Source organism: Urocampus carinirostris, chromosome 11 (assembly GCF_059441175.1).
Source record: "Urocampus carinirostris isolate Australia breed hairy pipefish chromosome 11, RoL_Ucar_1.0, whole genome shotgun sequence".
In the NCBI taxonomy this organism is placed as follows: domain Eukaryota; kingdom Metazoa; phylum Chordata; class Actinopteri; order Syngnathiformes; family Syngnathidae; genus Urocampus; species Urocampus carinirostris.
In genome coordinates this window covers 38,314,116-38,333,215 of record NC_142359.1, presented here as the reverse complement: position 1 = coordinate 38,333,215, position 19,100 = coordinate 38,314,116, and the positions used below count along the sequence as shown (strand labels likewise).

At 40.0% G+C, this 19,100-nt stretch overlaps 1 protein-coding gene across 6 annotated transcripts; it reads left to right on the top strand.

The window, feature by feature from the left end:
- Nucleotides 1–287: 287 nt before the first annotated feature.
- On the top strand, nucleotides 288–17,231 carry hcfc2 (host cell factor C2). Of its 6 annotated transcripts, none has more exons than XM_088347703.1 (16): nucleotides 289–557; nucleotides 1,317–1,465; nucleotides 1,534–1,694; nucleotides 3,041–3,243; nucleotides 3,307–3,391; nucleotides 3,487–3,590; nucleotides 4,532–4,756; nucleotides 4,832–5,005; nucleotides 5,071–5,135; nucleotides 5,180–5,264; nucleotides 5,343–5,362; nucleotides 5,439–5,570; nucleotides 6,950–7,141; nucleotides 11,226–11,523; nucleotides 13,232–13,301; nucleotides 13,369–17,231. In XM_088347703.1, exons 1-16 carry the CDS (start codon nucleotides 398–400, stop codon nucleotides 13,376–13,378), a joined length of 2,133 nt encoding a protein of 710 aa, XP_088203829.1. In that variant the 5' UTR covers nucleotides 289–397; the 3' UTR covers nucleotides 13,379–17,231. The 6 variants fall into 6 exon arrangements, 5 of the variants coding, with proteins under 5 accessions (XP_088203828.1, XP_088203826.1, XP_088203829.1 ...); XM_088347704.1 differs by having other exon boundaries at nucleotides 291–557; nucleotides 5,195–5,264; XM_088347702.1 differs by having other exon boundaries at nucleotides 288–557; nucleotides 1,344–1,465; nucleotides 5,180–5,362.
- The last annotated feature ends 1,869 nt before the right edge of the window (nucleotides 17,232–19,100 follow it).

The window sequence follows — 19,100 nt, the reverse complement described above, 5'->3', positions numbered from 1 at the left end:
AAGATAAAGAACTTTATCATGATATCCACTTTTCTTCGACGAAACTGTTCGATATTCACATTTTAACGTTTTAGCAACATCCACTCGAAAGCGCCTGTTCCCATTGTTTACAGATCGTGCTTTAGAAAGCCACCTACCCTGCGTTTCAACCAATCAAAAGGTGGAACTGACAGAGGGGCGTCAGATGCACCGTGATGTTTAACACGGGGCATGTTTTTTTAAACAAAAATACATACAATCACAATGTATCGAGACTTCTCTATTAATCCAATAACTTTTTTTTTTTTTTAAGATTTTTTATTGTTTTCATTCCAAGCACAGATGACGCAATTCCGGTTTCTCCCCAACCACCTCCCTACGCATTGAAAGAACAACAGCGGCAAAATTGTGGAGGAAAATGACAACAGGAGAACCACAATGGCGAAAAGTGTATTCGTTTACCGGTGTGATTCCTCGTTCCAGACATGGGCACCGGGCGGTAGCCATCCGGGAGTTAGTTGTAGTGTTTGGAGGTGGAAACGAAGGAATTGCAGAGGACCTGCATGTTTATAACACCGGTATGCTAACATTTACCTAGCGGCTATTGTTTTTAGCATTAGCATGTGGAAGATGTCACAAAAATATCAACGTTTTCTTTTTTTAGATTTAGCCTTCATTCTGATATTTAAACTCGTTATCAGGTTACGTTTTATTTTCTTCCTGAACTTAATACGTCAGTTTCAGTGCTTCGAACCGCAGTGTCATTAGTAAGAAGAAATTTATAACATAATACATGTTGGAATTTTTGAAGTTTAAGTTATTTTTACTTATTGTATTATTAAAGTAGTTGACAGGATACCTTTTTTTTCAACCAAGATAAGCCTTTAAAATGGAAAATTTGGTATGCCTAACATTACTAGATGCATACCTGTCAATTTATACACACACACATACATATTTATGTGTGTATATATATATAAAAAATTTCAAACCTATATTGTCAGACCGATCTCGTCTTGGCCACCTCGACTCTTCTCTGTATTCTGCTGCTTATAATTAACAACACTTAATTTACTGCTGGTGGAGAGAAAAATTTACAAAGTTATTGAAATAATTGTTTTGTTTGTTGAATAAAATAATGTTGTTTACACAAATTATCTTTATTTTTATTCTACATAGACTCTCTCGCTGTGAGTAAATGGGAGCTCCGCTGTATTTGTAAGATTTAATATCGCATAATAAAGAGAGCAATTGGCTGTGCTTGAAAGGTTTTCTCAACAGCCTTAATGTTATTTTGGGTTACAAGATTGTTTTATAACACAATTACATTATTTCAGTTTCAAAGCAGTGGTTCCTGCCTGCAGTGAGAGGAGACATCCCCCCCGGCTGTGCTGCCCATGGTTTAGTCTGTGAGGGTACTCGCATACTCGTATTTGGCGGCATGGTGGAGTATGGCAAATACTCAAATAGTCTTTATGAACTTCAGGTAACCCTTTCCAATTTAGAATAAGCTGTACTGCTTATACCCTCACAAACGTACGTTTGATGTGCCAGGCTAGTCGTTGGCTTTGGAAAAAGCTGAAGCCAAGAGCGCCCAAGAATGGTCTGCCTCCATGCCCACGAATCGGTCACAGTTTCACCATTTCAGGCACCAAGTGTTACGTGTTTGGGGGGCTGGCCAACGTGAGCGAAGACCCCAACGGTAACATCCCGCGGTAAGTTGAAGGATGAAGCCTAACATATATTAACAATTATCGTATTTTCCAGACTATTAAGCACCCAATTTTGCCCACAATTTCGAAAGTGTGCCTTAAATCCTCTAAGAATAAGGCACATAAGACTGAAAATGCATACATTACAGTAATTATAGGTAAACATTACCATACAAGGTTTCACGGTAATACCATAACTGAGCAATGATTGTGCAATGAGTACTCAACTTAATAAAAATTGCTTATCTAAATTGCAAAACCTTGTATGCAACAGGAAATGAACCTTATTAGTGGCCGTGAAAGTGCCAACACTTTTCCACTAGACCACAGTAGCACAAATTACCTACAACAAGGCATTAGGCATTATAGTCACGGTGCCAGGAAAACAGATCTGCACAGTGCGCTCTGATCAGTTACTCTGTCCCTCCACCTCTTCAGTTAAAAATTAAGGGCAATACAAATAAACTTGACCTGACTTGGTTTCAGTTATTGACGCACAGGTTAAGAGGTGTTCCTATCTGAATGCACAATGCAAATCAGAGTTGTGGAACCGTAAGTTAATTCATTTTTATTTGTATAGCCCTTTATCACAAAAAGTCTCAAAGGGCTGTAATGACTACAATTACACCATCCCCTGATTTAAAACCTACATGAAGGCAAGGAAAAACTCAAAAACCTCAGCATAAGGAAATGAATGAAGCTTGAGAAGGGGCCCCATATAAGGTAATCCCCTTCCAGGATGACCTGGCTGCAATGGATGTTGCAAAGGCATCAACAGACAATACACAGACACCATCAACATGAAATATACAGTAGGTAATAACAAAATGTCCGGTTGACAGCTTCCTGAAGTCATCATAATCAATAAGATATTGAATATAAGTGTCTTTTAAGCCTAGATTTAACACTTCCTCGGAGTTTGCAGATCGAATCTCAGAGGGAAGAGTATTACACAGCACCGGGGCACGGATGGAAAAACACCATTAATGTGATAATTGGATAAGTTGTACTGCCATTTTACATGTTGTCAATATCACCGGTAGTCAGGTTGTAATGTGTTGACACAATCACCGCATTGGTCGGACTCTTCTTTCACTGAATACAATGATTTGCAATTTTGCTTTTTGGCACATATTAATGCCTTGTATTAATGCATTTTTAGGTGCCCGTAGATATGGAGGTGCTTGCTGTAATCTCAATTTCATGCGCCGTATTGTCCGCAAAAAATTCTATGTATGAAAATATAGGACTTTTTACTATTTTTGTGGGGGTTAGTCTAATAGTCTGTTGTGTTTAATAGTGCGGAAATACAAAAATCCATAAGCGTAATAACATAGATGCCTCGGCAGATACCTGGACGACCTTTATGAGCTGGAGCTGCAGTCTGTATCAGGGGCGAGAGGCTGGAGCATTCCAGAGACGAAAGGGGGAAGTCCTTCAGCGCGCGAGTCGCACACGGCTGTGATCTACACTGGGCTGGGGTCTCCAAAGCTCTTCCTTTACGGAGGGATGCATGGCTGCAGATTGGATGACCTATGGCAGCTTGATCTCAGTAGGATGCCCATTGCTCAAGTATTTATCGGGATCCCCATCACAATTTTTGTCTCTCTCTCAGACACGATGGCATGGTCACTGACTGAAACCAGGGGTGCCGTTCCACTTCCCAAGAGCCTTCACTCGGCCAATGTGATTAAAAACAAGTAAAGAAAATTCAACTTTAGTTCTCTTTTATGTAGAAAGTTGAGCCTTTTTTGTTTTATAAATGAATCGATAGACGAGTGTCTTTTGCTTGTAGAATGTTTGTTTTCGGTGGCTGGATTCCTGTTCCAGAATCGGAGAAGCACAACGCTGCAGGGATGAAATGGATTTGTACCAACTCCTTAAGTGTCCTTAATTTTGGTATGTAGTGTCCTCTCTTTCTCTCCCCAAAAATGGCACCAACCATCTTGGCATATGCCAATAACCTATTTCACAATTTAGTGTGGTGTTAAAAAGTCCAAATTTCAATCACTGTAATACTTTCTAACACCAGATGACCACCTTTGTGTTTGTTTTCAATTTGAGTGAGACAAACAACAACATTCATCTGTCTATTATATCAAAAATATCCCACTTGTCAATAAAATAATCAACAATAACGCACTGTGTCCATTCTGTGCATTAAGAAAAGTCTAAAATAATTTGACACAGTGGGATTTTCCAGTAAAAGAATGCTAACATTCATTTAAATGCCAGTATTATGTATTCTATAGCGACCCCTTTTGGTGTAAAAATAATGTATTCATTTTTTGTTGCATTTAGCACTTAACAGCTCCCTACTGCACGTATGCTTTTTTGCATTATTTCTTTCTCTATCCACATGTGTTAGCTTGATGCTAGCTGCTATTGTTATTGTTAGCTTCTCCGTGTAAACAAACCTTGCTCCTGCAATATGTTTTTGTCCTTTTAAGTAGCTCTCCCACGAGCTTCTGGGGTTAGCCACTGACATTAGCTCTGACCAACTCCAGCTACTGGCTCTCTTCAGCCACTCCGGGGAATCAAGTTCGCTCTGTCTTGTTGTCAGGCCGAGATTTAGAGCAGCTTGCATATCTTGTGGTTGGCGGAAACTTGTTATCATGATCATTGATCATGCAATAAAATATGGAAGTAGGCATCCAAATTTTCCTTCAGGCTTCTATATTGTGTATACTTTCAATGCACACACTTTAGAGGAATTACTACACTCACTTCAAAAATGAAAAGAGTTGTGTTCAATAGAAGAAATGTTGGGATTGTAAAGTAAAAAATAGCATATGATTACTGTCTTATTTTTTCTCTTCACAAAATATTTTTTCTCCCAGATACAATGAGCTGGAAGAACTTGGCCCCAGAATCTGAGGACATCAGCGACGAATTGCAGAGCCACAATACACAAAACAAAGATCAGAGTCCCAGCTGGCCCAAAGCTAGGGCCGGACATTGTGCCACCGTTGTTGGGTCCAGGCTCTTTATATGGAGCGGCAGAGATGGTTACCATAAGAACTTGTACCAAGTCTGCTGCAAGGACCTTTGGTACCTGGAAACAGGTGATACAAAGACTTTTACACAGTCATACATTTGATGGAGTTGAACTTGTCTTGTTTTCTCTGCTCACATTCTAGATCGACCAGCCTCGGCAGATGCAGTGATGCTCATCAAATCCACCGTAAGCATGCTTCACGTGGCGTGGCGCCCACTGTCAGGAGCAGAGTGCTACATCCTTCAAATTCAGCCCAAGTGTTCTCAAATCACACAGCTTGACTCCATTCCTACACCTTCAAACAGGAACGAAAAAGGTGCATAGAATCTAACCTACTTTTGTGAGATCTTGCATTTTACCCCGACTGAATCTTTTTCTTAGATTTGCAGTCCTCGCACCTCACTAGTGAATGTACTACAGAAGAACAGGGAAACTTGTCATCACAGGTATGAAGTAGTCCAAAATATTTCCATGCCTGTTGTGATTGTAGTATGCTTCAAAGCAGCACGACAATCAGATGGAATCTCCCCAAGAAAAGAAACAGGATTTTTTAGGGTTTGTTCCCCATCAAACAGGTACATTTGATTTGAAACATTACTCAACCAAAAACATGATCAGATTACAATTAGACGTTTTTGCTTCCAAAAATCCAGTTGAGAAGAAAACAGATCAGGTATGGAGCTTACTTTTATTTTCTGAGTTTTAGTGAGCTCGTCTTGTTTTATACGAAAATTTGTATTCTCTCCTAGAACGACGAAAGCAATAATTGGTTTGACGTCGGAGTGCTCAAAACGCTTTTTTCAGAGGTCCGGGACTATTACCTTCCTGCGGACAACAACCAGACCAGTACAGACCTCAACAGGTCTTCTGTTAATAAAGAGGTCAGTGGGATTCGGCGATATTGAATTGGGAAAAGCTTTACAATTTTACCAAGTACCTCTTACCAGCATTTTGGTTTGGTATATTAAAAGCGTTTGTATAGTGACCCTTAGTGGTATAAAAATAATTATTTCATTAAAATATATCACAAGTAATGAGCCAAAAAACATGTACTACAGTATCTCCTAATGCTGGTTCTAACTTTACAAATATGGCAGTATATTGCACAACTTTGAAGAATCCTACATATTTAGCCGCCATCTTCCAACTACGGATTTTGTGGATTTTGCCAAGATAGCTTGTCCTGGGGGTTCAGTTAGCACTTAACAGCCATTTAGAGCACACAGCTGAGCCCTGCATGTGAAGCCCCATCATTCAGCGATCTGCTGCATTATTCCACTCAATCCTTTAGCATCTCATCTCATCCACTTGGTTGCAGGCTACGGCGGCTCGCTGCCAACCGCTATTTTTATTGTTAGCTGCTATTGCTTTGTCCATCGGTGTAACTCGCCTTCCAAAGCTGGTCATGCTGCGTCCCATATTTAGGCATTGGCCATTTTTTTTCTCTACAGTTTTCTTCTCTAGCCACTCACATTACAATCTTGGCTTTAAGCTATGGCTCGCCTCTGTTGTAATTGTTAACTGGCCCTTGTAAACAAAGCTCACTTCTAAATGTCTTCTTCGGATGCACATGATTTAGCTCTACACAAAAATAGTGTGATGGAATGTTACACACTGCCACTAAAAAAAACACACTCTAAAAAACTTGATTTAAAAAAATATTTGGGTCAGGAAGTGGTCATTCTACTACTCTGGGTTGTTTTGTGCAAAAAATAGCCATTTTTTAAGGTTCTTATCCAGAAACAAAATTTTTAGGTAGAAGGGAAATAGAAAGGGAGACCTAACTTTTGGGGTTGTTTAAACCGCATGACCTTATATTTTGAGATTGAAACAAATTACCCAATTTTTGTATTGGTTTATACTAATGGCCATATATTTTGGACCTTGAACTAAATTCATGGTCTGAAATAATGACATGGTGTAATGTTTCTTTTTATTTAATTTTAAGAATGAACACTTATTTTTCAAATTTATTTTTTCGATTTTTGAATTGTAACATTTGATCTTGACTTGTCGTTTTCTGCTTTTGCTCGCAAGGAGAGCTCTTAGGCCTCAAATGATTATTGAAAGTTTCGCATTGTGTGATAATTATTTATTATGTGCATTGTTTTTTTGTTTTTTTTTTACAATTATTTGTGTGCATTTGAGAATCTCTGGTGTATTGGGCCCAATTTATTTTGTTTAGAGTTTCCGCAAGTCTCCAGCATGGATTTAGCACATATTGTCCCTACTGGCATTAGCTTTTATTCAACCATTCCAGTGTCACAGGAAGCTCCCGGTTTCGGTCGACTACCAAGACAGGAGGAAGAAGGAGCTGGAGCCAGGTCAGAGTTACCGCTTCAGGGTGGCCGGCATCAACTGCTTTGGCCAAGGAGAATTCAGCCCGGTCAGTGAGTTCAAAACGTGCCAACCAGGCTTCCCAGGGGCACCATCAGCCGTTAAGATAACCAAGGTTAGTGACAGTTAACAAAAGCAGAACAATTATAAATTATACAAGAACCCTTATTTTAAGTATATATGTACAGAGACCTAATGCTACTTTGCGCTGGCTCACTCCTTCGCAGAATCTGAATTGAATTGATTTTGTCTTGGTGGCACAGCAGCTGTTTGGTAAGTTCAGAGGCCATGGGTTCAAATCCAGCTATCAGCCTTCCTGTGCGGAGTTTGCGTGTTCTCCCCGTGCTTGTGTGGGTTTCCTCCAGGCACTACTGCTGTTTCCTCCCACATTCCAAAAATATGCATGTCAGGTTAATTGGCCGGTCCAAATTGTCCCTGGGTGTGATTGTGCGGGTGAGTTGTCTGTCACTGTGTGCTCTGCAACTGGCTAGCAACCAGTTCAGTGTGTCCCCCTCCCATTGCCCGAAGATAGCTGAGATGGGCTCCAGCACCCCCGCGACCCTAGTGAGGATAAGCAGTGCAGGTAAGTTATGGGTGATTTTGTCTTTATTGTCATTGATGTAATTGTATCGTGCATTGTGTTCGCACAGCAGCAACAGTTTATTTAGGGTGCTCTGTGTTGGGTGGCTGTGACTGTGTGTGTGTGCGAATGTCATAGACTGGTGTATGCCGTCAACAGGGTTGGGTAGGGTTACTTTTACTGGATTACTTTCAATTACTTTTGGATTACTCCAATACCAAATATGCTAATAAAAGACAAAAGGAACTAAATATGAATAAAATTACTAAAGGCTTGGGGAGTAACGGAATACATGGAACGGCAAAAATGATCTTGGCAAGCTGTTTGGATTTATTTTCACTTTGTTTCTGTCGCATTTTATGTTAGTTTTGCCAGAGATCAAAGAGATCAAAGCCAGGAGAGAAAGCTTAACACGTGTTGTGAGTCATAATTTTATTCATATATAGTTTCTTTTGTCTTTTATTAGCATATTTGGTAATGGAGTAATCCAAAAGTAATTGAAAGTAATCCAGTTAAAGTAACTCTACCCAACCCTGGCCGTCCCCATACACAAACTAGGAAGAATAGTTACCGGTACCTTTTAGCGGTGGTTACATTGAAAAGGAATTCATCAATTGATAGGACTCTGAACAAAGTCAGAAGAGCGCGATAAAGTGGTGATCACCTGTGGGTGCTCTGTGGATTATTATTGGGTTCCAGAAGCAATGGGGCAGTGTCAGTGAGAAGACAAGAAGGGTGCTGCTGGTCCGGCCTACTCCTAACAGCTAGGCTAACAAATCTCCTAAGCCACCGCTGTGGACCCCGTATCTTGCCAACGCCAGGTCCATAAGCCATGGAACGAATGACCTGGAGCTACAGTTTGTGGGAAACCACTACATTTGGGGCGTTTTATTTTATCATTGTGGAGATCTGACTCTGTTCGATGACACCCGATGCTACCGCTAAATTGCTTTCTTACACTGAAAGGAGAGGTCCTCCAATTTTGTTTTACACAAAATACTTTGACAATAGAACTATTCATTCAACTACAATTATGTCTCATGTGTTATTATTTGTAGATCTATTATTGTTATTTTATTATAGTCATGTACTCTGTTGGTAATGAGGTCATCTCAAGGTTAGTCTTAGGCTTTTATGAAAGTGCAACGCTACTTCGCTGAATTTCACTTTCCCGGGTGGTTCTGGTCCCCATTAACCGCAAAAACCGAGGCTCTCATATGTATAACAAATGTACACATCTATATGATCGTCTGTGCATGTGATAGTGTTGTGTCGGTCTCTTGTGACTTGTGGTTTTAAATTGTGTTATATTTGGGCAAAGAACGAAGAAGAAAGAATAATAACCGTATTTTATTGCAATATGTATTCTGTGTAGCACTATTTAGATATTCTATGTAACACGCTACAGTGGGCATTTGCACGTCACACTGGGTATTTGTATATTGTGTATCAGTAGCCTAGATGGTAAGGCGCCCGCTTTGAGACTGGGAGGTCGGTGATTCGCGCCCCGGCCGAGTCATTCCTAAGACTTAAAAAGTGGTCGGCGGCGCCCTCTGTTGGCTGCGGCTGCATCGGCTCGCTACAACGGGTCAGGTGCAATCGACATTTCGTTCTGTGTGCATTGTTACACAGAATGACAATACAAGGAAATTATTATTATTATTATTATTCTTTCTGCTTTATTATTGTATTGTTCTCAGCTCAGGGATGCTGCTGGAAATATGAATTTCCCTCCGGGGATGAATAAAGTATCTATCTATCTATCTATCTAATAAAACCGGCAGGGCTTTTTGTGGGAGAGTGGAATAAAAGGTGAAGGTTGCAGTGAGGTTTTTTTTCTATGTCAGAGCAGGGAACCTTGGAGGTGGTTGAAAAAGTTACAGTTGTGCTTGTTTGGGAATGAATGCGCGATAAATTGAGCAGTTGGGGATTGTTATGGCGCACCTGGCTCTCTTATCTGTGTGTGTGTGTGTGTGTGTGTGTGTGTGTGTGTGTGTGTGTGTGTGTGTGTGTGTGTGTGTGTGTGTGTGTGTGTGTGTGTGTGTGTGTGTGTGTGTGTGTGTGTGTGTGTGTGTGTGTGTGTGTGTGTGTGCGTGCTTTTCCTTCCACATTAATGAATACATATTAGGAGTTGTTATTATCCAGGTGAGATGTCAATTGGGTGTTATCGTAAAAGATTGATTATGGCAAATTTTCAATTGATAGTGGCTTCAGGGTTTGTGAGGGTGTTTGAAATCATTGTAAATACTTGAAATATTTGCCATTTTACTTAACAAGTCTGCTTAAAATGACGCAGACACTGCTCTCTGTTGGCTTAGCTTTTCTATTGCATTTCTTCGTCCCTCTTGATTAATGGCATCTAGCATTAGTTTGTATGGCATTGTTCCTCGAAGCGTCATCATACAGGCTGTGTCCAGTAGGACATGTGCATGTTACAACACAAACAGGCCACTATGAAAAGTGCTTTAGTGCGTATCAATTATTGACATCCGTTTTTTCTAATGGTATTGAAGAAATTGGTAAATTGGCTTTAAAGGTCCTTTGATAGTGCTTGGATTTGGCCGTGTAAAAGGTGTACAAACCCTGTGGCTTACAGTTCGTGATTTGGAAAGAACATGGATTAGGGTTGTGTATTGGGATTTTTCTTTGCCCTTGATGACGTCGTGAAGGACATTGTTTATAGGGTAGGTAGGATCCGGCTCGAAGGACCAAATTTGAGGTTAAACTTTAGTAGACACTCAAAATAAGGAGAGTACACATCAATGGATTTTGAACTTGCGGAGGAGAGACAGAGAGAGAATCTTTCGGATAAGATATTTTTTTTCCCGATTTCTAGCACTCCCTCTGAGCCTCCTCAAACCTTGAAGGTTGCAAAAACAGATCAGCCCCACAAGGTGTGAAAATCAAAGAACAAAAACAAGATTGCCGATGGCGACATTGATGTCAAAACATCTAACAACATAGAGCAATCTCATCTCATCTCATTAGCCGTACCGCTTATCCTCATTAGGGTCGCGGGGGGGGGCTGGAGCCCATCCCAGCCATCTCCGGGCAGTGGGCAGGGGACACCCTGAACTGGTTGCCAGCCAGTCGCAGGGCACACAGGGACAGACAGCTCATTCGCTCATTCACACCTAGGGACAATTTGGACCGGCCAATTCACCTGAAATGCATGTTTTTGGAATGTGGGAGGAAACCGGAGTGCCCGGAGGAAACCCACGCAAGCACGGGGAGAACATACAAACTCCGCACAGGAATTCTGGAGCTGGATTTGAACCCACCACAGGTTCCCGAGACATTTAACTGTGCCGCACAAGCGCTAACCACTGCGCCGCCGTGCTGCCCACATGGAGCAATAGTAGTAAAAAAACAGGGGTTTTACGGGTACTCGAAATCTGGGAAAGTGCTTGAATTTTAATACTGTGTGTTCAAGGTCAGGAAAATGCTTGAAATTTGGGTGACATGGTTGAAAATGTTTGAAATTCTTGCTTGAACTGGGTCATTCAAAAGGTGTACGAACCATGAAATAATGAACTGGGATCCTATTAAATCTCCTTTGTATTTGTCCAATATTAAAAACAGAATAAACCTATCACCTATTTTTTCTTGTGTAAATCAGGCTAATGATATCGTCCACATCACATGGCAAGCGCCTCCGTCGCCTTCAGGCCGGATCCTGGAATATTCCATGTACATGGCGGTGAAGAAAGGCCGCTCGTCTAGCTCGGAGGGTCCAGGCCACATGGCCTTCATCCGGATCTACCGCGGCGTCAAGACTTTCTGCGCCATCAGTACCAGCCAACTGGTCAACGCTCACCTGGACTGTTCGGCCTCTAACCGCCCGGCACTCATCTTCCGCATCGCCGCCAAAAACGAGCAGGGCTACGGTCCGGCCACACAGATCCGCTGGATACAAGGTGGGGGAGCTCTAAACCCACGTCTTGGTAGTCTAGGCCTGAGCGACATGACAGAATCTTTTATCACGATGAAAAAATTATTATCGGTCGATATCGATAATTATTGCGATAATCATCAAGTATTTTTTTTTTCCTTCACATTTTAAGTCTCATTTTTGCCCATGAGTAAAAGTTAAGAACATCCGATGCTGCTTTAACCAGGGTTTGTACCGGTGCTTGACATTATTGAAAATGCTTGAATTTTAATTATGTGTTTTTAAGGTCAGGAAAATGCTTTAGTTATTAGTGAAGTGCTTAAAAATGCTTCAAATTGTTGCCATTTCATGTTTTTTCCAGTCTGAATCCATAGATAGTGTTAAATAAAGAAATAGTTCTAAAAAGTGTGTGAAAAAAACACCAGCACGCCTGCCCTGGTGGCTTGTCATTGTGGCGTATGTGAAGCGTCACCGCTCCCTATTGGTCTTGGCTGGGCTCACTGCGCACATTCAGCTGCCAAACAGCTCCTCAGATTATTTTTTATTTTTTGATGATTCCGTAGTGCATTGGTTAGCTCATTTGTCTAACATGCGAAAAGTCTCCGGTTTGAGATCGGGTGGAAAATATGTTGGCCTGGAGAGGGATGGGCACCACAAGGCTGTACTTGCCCAAGACACACCACAGAAAATAGTGCCCCTACGACCCTAGTAGATAAGGGATGCAACCAACAAATTATAAATAATTATAAAACATGAACCAAATTATTTTGTAATTAGTATTTGTATGTTTTGCAGGGGATCCCTGCAAACACATGAAATGTAAATTCTAATGTTCACAGATCTACTAAACAAATTTGTAAAATACAAATCAAATTTAGCTTTTTACACACTGAACAGATTTAAAGTCGAACGACATCACAAAATCGCTGAATATACAAAACAATCAAATAAAAATTAAAATATTAACTCCTCAGTGCTATAAATAAATGATAAAATGGCCATATGCCTTTCCCTTGCAGGCCCACTTGATGAATGCTTATAGAAATTTGATGTTATTAGCAGAAAGAAAACCCAAGATTTGCCAATGCTAAACGTTCTGCTGAGTACGCCTGTCGGTAAATTTAACATTTAACATTAAACAATTTATGATCAGGAATCATCTAACATCGGCATATCATGACATTAGAGCCCATCCAGAAATTTTTATTACAATGGAAAACCTTGTGGGGTACGGTGTGGCACTTGAGTCAATAGATGAAATTGAAAAGGAGGAGCAATTTATGTGTGTGGGTGGGGGATTTAGTAAATAACCTACAGAGAACTGGAACCACAGTATTAAAGGCCGTAACAAATTTTGAGCGAAAATCTCCAACGCCAGCCCCAAAATGTCACTGCTCTAAAGGAGATTTCCATGGAAGAATGGGCCAAAATACCAGCAATAGTTTGTGTAAAGCTTAACAGAAAACGCTTGGCCTCCGTTATTGTCAACAAAGGGTACATAACAAAATATTGAAATTAACCTTTGGTATTGACTGAATACTTAAACAATGTCATTTTCTTTTTTTTCCACATTCTGTCACTCATAGTTGAGGTTTACCCATGTAGTCATTTACAGGCCTTGCACAGTTAGTGGTTGACTAAATACTTATTTGCCCCACTTAATCTGACCATACATAACCGACAACTACATCCAGCAATTCTTTGGCCAAATCCTTTTTTTTAAATCTTTTCAGATGCTTTCATCTTGCGAGCTGGATCCAAGGCGGATGGCAGCACTGTGGATGCCTTTGACGCTGTCGACAAGTGAGTTAACTGTGTCTTTTTTGTGGTCTCCTTAGTTGTTAATCAAATGCACTTCCTTCTTTTACAGTTCCAGCTGAAACCCTACGATGAATACAAACCTATTTGACTCAAAGAGCCATGACAGCAAATTCTTTAGATTTTTGAGAGCCATACCATTTATTTTAAGACAAAATTCAACAAACCCTGAAACCTCCTCTCCAAACAACAGCTAGTTCTTCAGCACATTTTATTTTCAGGGTTTGTACAGGTGCTTGAAATCCTTAAAAATGCTTTACAGACGCTGCCCTACTTACAAACAAGATTCCAGATGATCGTTCGTAAGTTGAACTTGTTCGAAAGTGCTATATTTTGTATTTTTAAGGTTTGTATAAGTAACCTGTATTAATTTGTACAAAAAAAAAACATTTCATCAAATAATATGCTCTATAAAGATAAATAAGGTTAACTAAGTTTAACTCACTTTTGGAAAATGTGCTTCAACAGTTCGGCAACTTCCTCCTCTGTGGTAAAAAGTGGCCGAAAAAAGTGATCCAACCATTTTCTCAACAGCTTCACATTCCACTTTAATTTCAAATTACACGGCTCGCCTCATCTTTACACTTTACACCAACCATATTGAATGCATGCACGATATATTAAACAATAAAAATGTCAGTTTTTAGCGCGCTGGAGATTGACCAAAGGCCGGTGGCAGCGGAAAAAAGCACTACAGTAATGTCATGTATTCGGGAAAAGATGCATACAATACAAAATCCAACGTTACAGTAATGTCCGATTAGTTTTTGACATCCCGAAATTTTTTTTCGTATCTACTATTTTTCTTAAGTCGAATAGTCGTAAGTAGGGGAGCGTCTGTACTTTTAAAGTTGTGTTTTAAAGGACTGACAAGTGCTTGCATTTCGGTGAAGTGCTTGTAAATACTTGAATTTTTTTCCAAGTTTCTCAACAAAGTCTACTTAAAATCGACGCCAACACTCCTCTGTAGTGACTTCACTTTGCCATTGAGTTTCTTCTTTCCGTGTGATAAATGGCAGCTGCTATAAGTTTGTATAATAATGTCCTATAAAGCATCAGTGCCCCTTAAGGGCGCGCCCAAGAGAATATGTCCATTCTACACCTATGCATGACACTATGAGATGTTTACAATTATAATGATTTCGTACCACTTGTTGACAATTATTATGGGAAATGCAAACAATTAAGGTTGTGTTTCCTCGTGGTAAATTGGAATAACCTCCTGCAACTGAAAAAATAATCTACATAATACTGTCATTTTTACCAAACCCCCATATGGGGGGAGATTAGTCTTGAAAAGATTTACACATGTATTGTTCAGATCCACAAATATCTATACTCAAGATCCAAACATCATATGTCTTGATAAATGCAGACACAAGATTAAAAATCACATATGCAAATTGAAGATATATTTGTGGATCTGCACATTACATGATTCACACCGGATTTCTTCTTTCAATGGTAAAGGAGAATTTGGAATATTGGCTTTGAAAGTCTTTGAAATGTGGTTGAATTTAGCCATGTAAAAAGGTGTACGGACAATTGTATATCACTATCATGTTTGATGATTTGATCAAATCTACGAAATAATAACAATACCAGGCTCTGGGTCCCATATCAACAATTATATGACTTGAAACTATTCTCTCTCATGCACTTACGATTGTTGATGCTCATTTGGTTGTAAATAATAGTTGTAAAACAAGGTGCAGGCACAGTTTTTTTAATGGCACAAAATACTGCAAACGAGAAATATACAGATGTATATAGGGAAGTGCTCTATGTGTGCAGAGATCTGCCCACTCCAACCGCTCACCCAATCAAATTGTTCTGGGTACTCGGCTGGCGTTCTCAGGTCTTTATCGTTTGTGAAAGTGTCTCAAATATAAAAGTACATTGTTTAATGAGCTTCTGAAGGATTCCTCAGAGACATACAGCCGAAACAGTGCCTGTCAGTGTAACACCGTGAGCGTAACTTGCACTAAAACTTTGACCTACATATTTTGGGCCCAAAAATCACTTGCTGTATTTTGGCCTCGCATACACTAAAATTGGAAAATCTGAGAAAATTACTATGGCCCTTGTTTTATAGCCGAGCTTGGTTTACAGTACTCCTTAAAAAAAACCTGGCCTGTGTGCCTTTTGTTCCCTACCCCTCCTCTATAACAATGAAACCATCTAGTTTTGATAAATTATTTAAATTGTTTGGTATGTGTTAAAAAAACAAAAACAATTATGTTTTATAGCTTCAGTTTGATATTTTTGTAGAAGACTCAAATGCATTACTATTTTTTTATATAAATCAGAAGATAGACCTGATAAGTTGTGTGTGTATGGCTGCAGGAGTCTATATATTGTTGAGTCTTCCACCTAGGAAGGGGTAATCGCAGTGAATGAATTAATGAGGGAATTTGTAAAGCGTTTTATGATTTTACAAATGAATAAACTACATGAATGAATTAATTTCTTTTGAACATAAGTCAAGAAAAAAATAAAATAATATTAATGTAGCACGTCAGAAAAGAAGCAGGATGAAGCATAAGCTTATTTACTTCTAGCCCTCCGACTTCCTTAATACTTGTGACTCAAATTAGCTCTTTTGTGTAGTTACATATAACAGACAAATACCTCACGCCCATACATTGTCACATAGGTTCCTCGTACAAAACACTTGGAAAATAATAATAATAAGAGTAATAAATGTATGCCCGCTCTAAGCAAAAAGTAGACATGAGAGCGTTCTCCATTCGGGCACTGGTGCTGTGGAATGCTCTTCCCTCTGAGATCCGATCTGCAACCTCAGTGGAAATGTTTAAATCTAAGCTTAAAACTCACTTTTACTCTATAGCATATGAATAACCTACTCTTCTCGTCGGCTCCAGAGCAGGGGAATGTATAATAATAATCTGAAAAATAGTCTGTGTAATATAGTGTAATAACCTGTGAAGCTCTTTGAGACTCTTTGTGATTTAGGGCTATACAAAAATAAAATGACTTGACTTGACATGAATAGATAAATAAAATAGCACAAGAGGGGAGTGAGTAGCAGTTATGCTTAATTGGTCCCACCCCTTAAGACTTAAAAAGTGGTCGGCGGCGCCCTCTGTTGGCTGCGGCTGCATCGGCTCGCTACAACGGGTCAGGTGCAATCGACATTTCGTTCTGTGTACATTGTTACACAGAATGACAATACAAGGAAATTATTATTATTATTATTCAGTCTTATATAATTAGTGGATGCAGCCACTTTATCATCATTATCACCTTATTCTTTTTTTCCCTCCACTGTCATTATCATCAACATTGCTGACCCATCCATCCATCATCTGCACCGCTTATCCTCCGTAGGGTCGCAGGGGTGCTGGGGCCCATCTCAGCTATCTTCGGGCAGTAGGGAGGGGACAGACACCCTGAACTAGTTGCCAGCCAGTCGCAGGTCACACAGAGACGGACAACTCACTTGCACATTCACACCTAACCTGACATGCAGGATTTTGGAATGTGGGAGAAAAACTGAGTGCCCGGAGGAAACCCACGCAGGCATGGGCAGAACATACAAACTCCACACAGGGAGGCTACGGTGGCTGGACTTGAACCCTGAACCTTTGCACTGTTGGACAGTGCGCTAACCATACATCCGCCGTGCTGCCCACATTGTCGACCCATAATATAGAAATAGAATATCTATTATAATAATAATTGTCTTCGGTGCTTTTGGTAACAACTGACAGTTTTGTTTGTGTTGACCATCAAACCAGGTATTCTTGAACCTCTGCTAGAGGGAAGGCCTCCCCCTAGCAGCATAAGCATGTTTTTTTTGTTGTCTTTGCAATGATCGATTTATACAGCTTTCCAATTTATTTATAAGTTTTGTAACCATGTGCATTACGTCCTAATAAAATCTTATGTGTATTTTAATGTCTGCTCCATTTACGACAATAGCACCTTTTTTGTAATGACACATTTCTGTATATTATATGTATTACTATATCATGTATTTGTACTGTACAGGGTTTTAGGGGGGCTTGAAATCCTTCATAAGTAACGAATTTTAATGTGTTATTTTACGGGATTGAAAATTGCTTGAATTTCAGATGAAGTGTAAATCCTTCAAATTGTTGCTATGTGACTCACCGAGTCTCCTTAAAAATGATGCCAACAATGCCCTCTGGTGGCTTCGATTTACCATTGAATTTCTTTTTCCCTTGTGATTAACTGCAGCTGGCATTAATTTGCACGGCATTGTTCTATGAAGCTAGAGGACAGGTGCATGCTATTCCTAAACAGAGCACTGAAATGTGTATTAATGCAAGAATTATGCATCAATTATTGACAGTGGTAAACGAATGGGAAGAACTTCATGCTACTGAAAATTCAAGCTATATATTACATTTTACCCAACACCTGTATGAGAAGGGTTTTGTCTCAAAAACAAGTATATTTAAGATTTACTCAAGATCTAAGAATCGGATGCCTTGATAAATGCACATGCAAAATTATGTAAATCACAAATATTTTTGTAGCTCTGCAAAAATACATGATTTACACCGGATTTTACTTTAAATGGTACTGGAGAAATAGAAAACTGGGCTTCGAAAGTCCATTAAAGACCCAGTGTGTAATATTGGACCACTAAATGACATTGTTGTCAAATGAAAACCAGAGCCACAGCAAGATCTCAGACAAACATGGAGGCCACCTTAAGTAGGGATTCCACTATGTAAAAGAAATACAAATTTCTTGACTTTATCAAAAATTACTTACAAAAATAACATTGGTATGAGGGCAGCACGGTGGGATGAGTTTTTTTCGCGTCTGCTGCACATTTCTGAGGTCATGGGATCAAGTCGAGCTACCAGCCTTCCTGTGCGGAGTTTGCATGTTCTCCCCGTGCTTGCGTGGGTTTCCTCCAACATTCCAAAGACATGCATTTCAGGTGGATTGGCCGGTCCAAATTGTCCCAGGTGTGAATGAGCGAACGAGTTGACTGTCCCTGTGTGCCCGGCGATTGGCTGGCAACCAGTTCAGGGTGTCCCCTGCCCACTGCTCGATGATTGCTGGGATAGGCTCCAGCACCCCCGTGACCCTACTGAGGATAAGCGGTGCAGCTAATGAGATGAGATGAGACTTACAAAAATAACATTGGTATGAGGGCAGCACGGTGGGATGAGTGTTTGTTGCGTCTGCTGCACAGTTCTGAGGTCATAGGATCAAGTCGAGCTACCAGCCTTCCTGTGCGGAGTTTGCATGTTCTCCCCGTGCTTGCCTGGGTTTCTTCACTCCCACATTTCAAAAACATGTATGACAGGTTAATTGGCAGGTCCAGATTTTCCTTAGGTGTTAATGAGCGAGCGAGTTGTCTCTGTCCCCTGGATGGCAACTAGTTCAGGGTGTCCCCTGCCCACTGCCCAAAGATAGCTAGAAGATAATACATGTATGTTTGCCTAGTAATACTAGGCTAGTATTATTATTTTTTACTCAGTAAAAGATTTTGTACCATTAGGAGGCATTAGATATTACACACTGTCCTGTAAAGGTGCTTGAATTTCGCTACGAAAGGGGTGTATGTCCGAACTGATTGTAATTGTTGCGATTGATAAAATTACATCTTATGGAATTTGCCTTTTATTATGTTATTATTGTAATTACTAGACTTTTTTTGAGTAAATTTAAAATCAAGATTCAAAGAGACAGTGTGTAATATTTAGTGCCTCCTAGTGGTACAAACAAACTGCCGTCCAGTAAAAAACATTGATTTGAATACTAGGCAAAAATACATGA

Bases quoted from the DNA above. Each gene is read 5' to 3' on its own strand.
- hcfc2 (XM_088347700.1), top strand. From the start codon at position 398: ATGACAACAGGAGAACCACAATGGCGAAAAGTGTATTCGTTTACCGGT. The intron at 558-1,316 runs GTATGCTAACAT...ACATTATTTCAG, and splicing joins CCTGCATGTTTATAACACCG to TTTCAAAGCAGTGGTTCCTG. The intron at 11,524-13,231 runs GTGGGGGAGCTC...AAATCTTTTCAG, and splicing joins ACAGATCCGCTGGATACAAG to ATGCTTTCATCTTGCGAGCT.